The 6,968-nt window shown below is 44.3% G+C and overlaps 1 protein-coding gene across 1 annotated transcript; it reads left to right on the top strand.

Annotated features, from left to right (window-relative positions):
* The first annotated feature begins 303 nt into the window (after nucleotides 1-303).
* Nucleotides 304-6,759, top strand: abraa (actin binding Rho activating protein a). The gene is made up of 2 exons (XM_041957274.1): nucleotides 304-1,379; nucleotides 4,802-6,759. The coding sequence occupies exons 1-2, from the start codon at nucleotides 732-734 to the stop codon at nucleotides 5,246-5,248; spliced, it is 1,095 nt and encodes a 364-aa protein (XP_041813208.1). The 5' UTR covers nucleotides 304-731; the 3' UTR covers nucleotides 5,249-6,759.
* The last annotated feature ends 209 nt before the right edge of the window (nucleotides 6,760-6,968 follow it).

Consider the following 6,968-nt stretch of genomic DNA (forward strand, 5'->3'; position numbering starts at 1 on the left):
ATGTATAGCAGGCTGACTCAGAGTGATGGCCTGTTTGTGTTTCAACATATTTGTGAGTAAGGACAGAAACCTCTGAGCTAAAAACACTGGACACCTGTTCCCTAGATCCCACCGGGAGAAATTCCACTCCTCACTGTGTGTGTGTGTGTGTGTGTGTGTGCGTGCGTGCATGGACAAGAATGTTGACACTGGACTTTCCTGTCTCACGTGGACACCATGCAACATCACTTCCTTTACGACCCTTCCCTATTTAAAGGCCGGTGTGGAGCCAGAGGGGCTTCATCGGGGGATTAAAGCCAAAGTCCTCGCACTCTTCACACCAGCAGCTCACCCACTGACCGACTGATGGTCTGGAAGGCTCCGGATGTTTCTGTGAAGATCCATCCCGGGCATAAAGGCGGAGGTTAACGGACTTCTGTCCACAAGCATCTGGAAAGCTTCACTTTGCGAGTTTTCAAGGTTGGAGTTGGACTCTGACGACACAACCACAACGTTTGAGAGATCCAAAGACGTTTTAAGTCTTTGAGGAATTCACTTTCTTCAAGCACTGAGCTTACTTCTCATTTTGGAAATAGTTTGAAAGCAGCGCAACCCAAAGAGGCACGCTTAGAGAGGAATTGCCACAACCCATCCTGCAAGATATTATTGGAGTTTTCCAACAGCAGAGTGGATTTCTAAAGCAGAGAGAAACATCAATTCCTGACAAACGTCCCTTCTGGTATCTTGTCACCATGAGTAGCGGGGGGACCACCACAGTTGCATCACAGGAGCCGCAGGCTTTCAAACGGGCCGTACGGAAGATAAAATGCGCCGCTATGGTGGCCAACTTGGCCAAGAGTTGGCAGGGCTGGGCCAATGAACACACCAACAAGCAGGACTGCATCCCGAGTGGCTGGATGCCTTCCTCGATTGAAGAGGGAGACAAAAAAGAGCAGCAACATGTGGTCAAACTTACCGTCACCCCGCGAGTAATCGCAGCCGATGCCGGCGACAACAGCGGCAGCAAGATCCGGGCCTGTTCCGTGACCAAGACCGTGCAGCCAAAACGCAGCGAGTGCAGCAGCATCGATTTGGTCAACGCCATCCGCGGCAAGATGGAGTCCGGCCCCGAGGAGAGCAAGCCTTTCCTGGGCAACGAGTCGCCGACGCGGCGTCGGCAGATGAGGGCGCTGCAGAGCGCAGGGGGAGGAGGAGGAGGAGGAGGGGGAGTCATCCAAGACAGGAAGCTGATGCTCCAGGAGAAGAAGCCGGGGTCAAGGAGCAGCAGCGTTGACACTGAGGACAGCGGGCTGGGAGAGGACGCCGGGCTCAGCGACAACAGCGAGCCGAAAACCGAGCAGGACGACATCCAGCCCAAGAAACACACCAACAGGCCCAAGGTAGAGTGTGTTCACACAAACATTAGAAACAACATTTAATGATGATATAAAGCAACCAAAATAACGCGGAGGATGTCTCTGGACGACCCTACAGAGAATTATACGTTAACCAAGCCTCTCTGCTTCCCGGAGCTTTTTAGCCTTGTTTATCTTGTTGTTTTGGTTTAACAGCATCTCAAAAAAAATAATTAATAAACCAAATGTATCTGCTTAGTGTCAAACAAGCTGGTGAACACAGCAGAGATAATAGCTGCTAAAGAACAAACAAGAGCTGAAAGGAAGGTGAATATTGGCGTAACATCTGTCAGGTACCTCCAAACAGATGACGAACCCGTTTCATGGCTGCTGGAGTTCCTAAAATGTGCGATTGTTTGGCGAACACGTTCAAAGCCTTGTAGGTGATGACAAGCCAGTGTTGTGATTTCAGTTTCGGTTCTCCTGCAGCTATAAATACATTTAAATTGAAACACAGTTGAATTAATTGAGTTAATTGACTTTGCTGACAAATGATGAACTAACATCAAATAATCTAAATGAATTTGAGACAAACACGCTATCATTTTAGCTAGCTAGCTTGACCAAGATACTGCTATCTTAGTTCTTTCTTTAAATTTGACCTTATCAGTTTCCCTTTTCTAAGATTCATCAGCAACTTCCACTTATCTGTACTTAAAAAACGAATGACTGAATCAAAATTGTTTTGCGTGATTTGGTATTGCAAAACATTCAACATCTCAACAAATGTATGTCCTTTCCAAATATCCAAATACCTGAAATAATGCAGAGGGGGAAGCTGTTGGGGCCATGATTTGTATTTTGTCTCTACAAAGTACAGAAAAACAAGTGAAAACACTGTGATGGAGGAAAAGGTCAAATACTTTGTCTCTGGCTCACATCAGACGTTTTATATTGTGATAGAAGCCATGAGAGGATTGATGCTTCGCACAGTTTAGAGTTGTTGGTATTGGGCTTATGAGACCTGATGAGCAGAGGTCCAGAAGTCAAACTTTGCATGATTTGCCTTAGTATGAGGCAGAGAAACACAAGCTTTGACCACTTGTGAATTTCTCCACAACCACGATAAATATTCCTCGTGTCCCTGAATCAAACTCACAGTGGAGGACAAATTCCATAAATAAGAGCATAAATATTCGCACACAAGTCACACAGCGTGAATAAACAGGTTCAAGCAGAAGTCCCTTTGATGTCACCTGAAGAAATCCAAAACCGACAGTTGCATAACTCCGACACTAAGAGCTCGCCTATAAAAGGCAAAGGAGCCGGTCGCCAGAGAGCGAGGCCAGCTCATAAAAACGCAAGTTGGACCACGCAGCAATGGAATATATGTAAATAAAAATAGTCACACTCCCCAACGTGTTCTCCAACCTTCAGGTGGAACATTCAGGGAGGGGAGGACAGGGTGGAGGCAGAGAGGGCAATGAGGGACGTGGACGAGAGACGTAATATGAGAGAGCAGAATAATAAAGAGGAAAATAAGGAACCATGGAAAGATATGAGAAGCAGCACAGAAGCTATTTTTATTTTATTTTTATGAGTTGGTAATATTCATGAATTCTAAATGAAATGTGTTCTTTGATAAATGTGCTGTATTGTCTCTGTTAAATGTGAGTAATTGTAATAGAAAGAAGAGGAATGGCGGCATTGCTGATGAGGACGTGAATGCGCTGATAATTATAGCTGTCGTACGACTGATGCATCAGAGGACGTGCTTATTTTAAAGCTGGGAAGTCGCTTTTTTTTCCTTGTCAGTCTGGTTTTCAGACAGCAGCTCTGGTTTGGGCTCCACAAGCTCCTCAGATAAACATGTTGGAAACAGATCTCTTTCGCTTTACCATCCACGGCTTGGTGCTGGACAGGGAGCACTCAGTCGGGTTTGTCAGAGCTTTTTTCCTCTAAAAATGGCTGTTTGCTCCCAGTTTGACGAGCCAAAACAGTAAAAGGTGCCAAAAATGGGCTAAAAGACACTCAAAATCTCTAAGGAGGAACTGCAAAGGCGGGTGTGGTGTGTGTGGATTTGACTTTACTAGAAACACCTGATACATTCCACATAGTCTTGATAAAAATATTGATTAGACCGCTTTAAGTAAAAGCAAAAAATACCACATTTATTCAAGATTATGATAATTGATGATTTAAGTTATGCCAATGCATGCAAGAAAATGTCACCACAGGGTTATATTATCATGATGCCATAATGTGTCAGCAGCGCTTAAATGCGTTGGCTGGTCAAGCTGAAGCCCGCTGTAAGTATTTCGTACATTACTGTCAGCTGTCAGATGCATGGAGTGGAATAAAAAGGTTCCCTCTGAAAATACTCCAGTGAAGTACAGATACTGTACTTCATTGTACTTGAGTACAGTACTTGAATATATGTTACTCTCTGCAGAAACACCACAGCAACAAATGCTAAGAACGAAACATGTCGGCAAAAATAGAAAAAAAGGAAGAAGGGGATCAGGAGCATTATTGCTTCAAGGGTTCACAGGGTTTCGTAGAAGGTCCCTCTGTTAAAGTCCTCACTTTTCATAGAGCAAATTCCAAAGAGATATGGTGACACTGAGCGAAAGGCCTGGCAAGCTGAGGGAAATACCAGGAGGGGGAGAGGGGGAGGGCGGCAGGGGGAGGCTGGGACAGGAGAAAAGATCCAACAGGAACGACGGGAAGATTTTGATGAATGAGGGAATTGAGATAGAGGAGAGGACAGAGAAGACAACAGGAACATGAGAGAGGAAGGTGGAAACTCATGAACAAATCAGAAAATGTCGCACCAATGCGTGAAAAAAGGTTTATGAGCCTTTCAGTGTTCTGACGAAGAACCCAAAACCCCCCACTTTGGTTTTTCAAACCCTCTACTGGATCTTGTTTATGCATGCTGGTTTATGGGAGCATTTCCATTAGTGTATATGTCTGCGGGCAAAGCAAAGGCCAAGACGAGGATCAATTACACCAACTAGAGGAGAGTTTATTTAAAGATCGGGGCTCATTAATCAACATCAATGCAAAGGCAGAGGGGTGGGGTCCATGCAGAGTTTTTAGCTGATCTGAAAATCATGACAGCAAACTAGTTTTAACTGAGAGAGAGCAATTTGAGCTTCTCCGGAAAAGTCAAACTTACAAGCGATAAATGTAAAAAACAATGCTCAAGTTTGTGCAGCGGAGGCCAAGACATCCTGAGCTTTAGCGCCAAGTAAGGCTCAAACTCCAAAAACACTGCTGCCTACATTTCCTATGATGCAACTCAGTACTGTCCTTCACTGAGTGGCACTCACTGTGGCTAAACTGATTTTGATATGTGAAATCTTTCAGGTGCACTTTTAGCATAGAAATGCATTTAAGACGTGTTGCCTTCCTCATTTGCCTTCCTATCTGACGTTAACCTGCCCGCCTTCACTTATCTCCAGATTAAGATTGCCACGTCGGGCGACATCAAAAACCGCTGGCAGCAGTGGTCCATGCAGCACATAGAGGGCCAGAAGCTCAACCCCTTCAGCGAGGAGTTCGACTATGACTACGCGATGGCCCAGCGCCTCCGCAAGGGCGACTCCGGCTACGGTCGACCCAAAGAGGGCTCCAAGACGGCACAGAGGGGCGACAGGGCCCAGAAACACATCCACAGGGAGATGGAGGAGATGGTGTGGATCATCAGAGACATGGGGATGAAGGATAAAGAGGGGAGGACCGTCATCAGCTTCGGCCGACTCTTTGACCGCTACGTGAAGATATCAGATAAGGTGGTGGGCATCCTGCTGCGCTGCCGCAAGCACAAGATGCTGGACTTCGAAGGCGAGATGCTGTGGAAAGGACAGGACGATCACGTCGTCATTACACTGAGGGACCGAGCAGAGTGACGGCGTCTTACGAACATTCAGCGGCGTCATCCGTGCTAGTCCACAAACACGCAGCTTCAGGGATACACACAGGAAATGTTTTCCAAGAATGCGAACAAAATCTCCCAAAACTGGTCACATTTAAAGTCTAATATGTATAAATTATGAAAAGACATGTGGGTGTACATGTGGAGGCTACACACACACACACACACACAGCAGACTCATTACTTCTTCTCATATACCTGACAGGTCATCCGGTGAAGGGAAGCTATCTTTAGCATGCTAACCATGCTCGCCTTGCTAACTATGCTAAATACTGGAAGGCTTGAGAGTCCACCACAATGCCAGCCGTGCTAGAAAGCTTTGCTCACACAGAATTAGGATTCACAGAAAGGCTTGACAGAGTCTCAGGCTGAGATGATTTTGTTGAACACATGAGTGTGGCACGACGTCACAGGACAAAAACACAAGAACAGCACACCAGCGTGACCAGCTTTTTTTATTTCCTCTTGACCGATCTCTGTTCGTCTTCATGTAAATTTGATATAAATAAAATAAATGATGAGTGGAGGCTCAGTTACCATTCGATCTGTGACATTAATGCTATTTTATGTGCTTTTTGTATGCGATTTAAATGTACGTTTGCCCAAAAATAAAAGTAAAATTCACCTTTTCCTCAAATATTGTTCAATAGGAAAGTGCATGTGTATGTGGAGGTGACAACACAACTCAAGCAGACTGAGCAGGTTTATGCTGCTCGCTTTGGACTCACACAGACGTTTGTTTCCTCCGAAACCAAAAGTCCGAACCATGAACTGTGTCTGGACCACATGAATTATCTGTGAAGTGATGCCTTTTTGCTCTTTTTAAGATTTGAAATGTTAATATTTTGCAGTGGTGTAAAAGTAACATTTACTCAAGTACTGTACTCATATATGATTTAGGCATTGAGTATTTATTTATGCTGCTTTAGACTTTGACGCCAGTACATTTCAAAGGGAAATATTATACTTAACTACATTTATCTGACAGGTAGTTATGAGTACTTTGATTTTAAATGCATCGCCACACAGGTGTTGGCAGTTATGTGGCTGTTTCAGGTTGGAGCTGTGCGCAGCTTTGCTGGGATTCACATGAGCTCCACTAACCCGGATCAAGCTGCAACTCATCCCACAACAAAACTAAACTGAACTGAAATGGGCCTTTCTGCATAATGAGCGCTTCTACTTTTCATCATTTATGTACACTTTGTTGGTTACACTTAAGTACTTTAACTCAATTTTGAATGCAGGTCTTTTATTTTGTAGTATTGCTATTTGAATCAGAGTACTTCCTCTGCTTAGAGAAGTCGAATTTTGTTTAAAATGTGTTGCAGAAATGTGCAGGGTGGTACATCACACACAGATTGAGATTATTGTAAATACACGTGTCATTAAAAACCCAGTTAGCATTGAGTCTGTGACATTTAGGCATTTTTGCTGTGGTCAGAGTGTTAACATAGGCTACATGGAAATCAATAAAAGCTGAAATTTAAATTATCACATTCTGTCTTTCCTTCAGAGATTGTCTATAGATCGCTGCCATCAGCAGATTAACAAATTTGAATTTTTGATAAAATCACATAATTACTACCACAAACGGATTAGTCTGCTTTGCTTTCACACCACAAACGAACCACACCAGTTTGTTTGGAACGAGACTGACACATTTCAAACTGGCCTTCATGCAGCTGTTTGGT

The sequence above is a fragment of the Chelmon rostratus genome, chromosome 2 (assembly GCF_017976325.1).
Source record: "Chelmon rostratus isolate fCheRos1 chromosome 2, fCheRos1.pri, whole genome shotgun sequence".
Lineage (NCBI taxonomy): Eukaryota > Metazoa > Chordata > Actinopteri > Chaetodontiformes > Chaetodontidae > Chelmon > Chelmon rostratus.

Excerpts from the sequence above, each read along its gene's own strand:
- abraa (XM_041957274.1), top strand. The coding sequence starts at position 732 with ATGAGTAGCGGGGGGACCACCACAGTTGCATCACAGGAGCCGCAGGCT. Across the intron at positions 1,380-4,801 it reads AACACACCAACAGGCCCAAG|ATTAAGATTGCCACGTCGGG; the intron begins GTAGAGTGTGTT and ends ACTTATCTCCAG.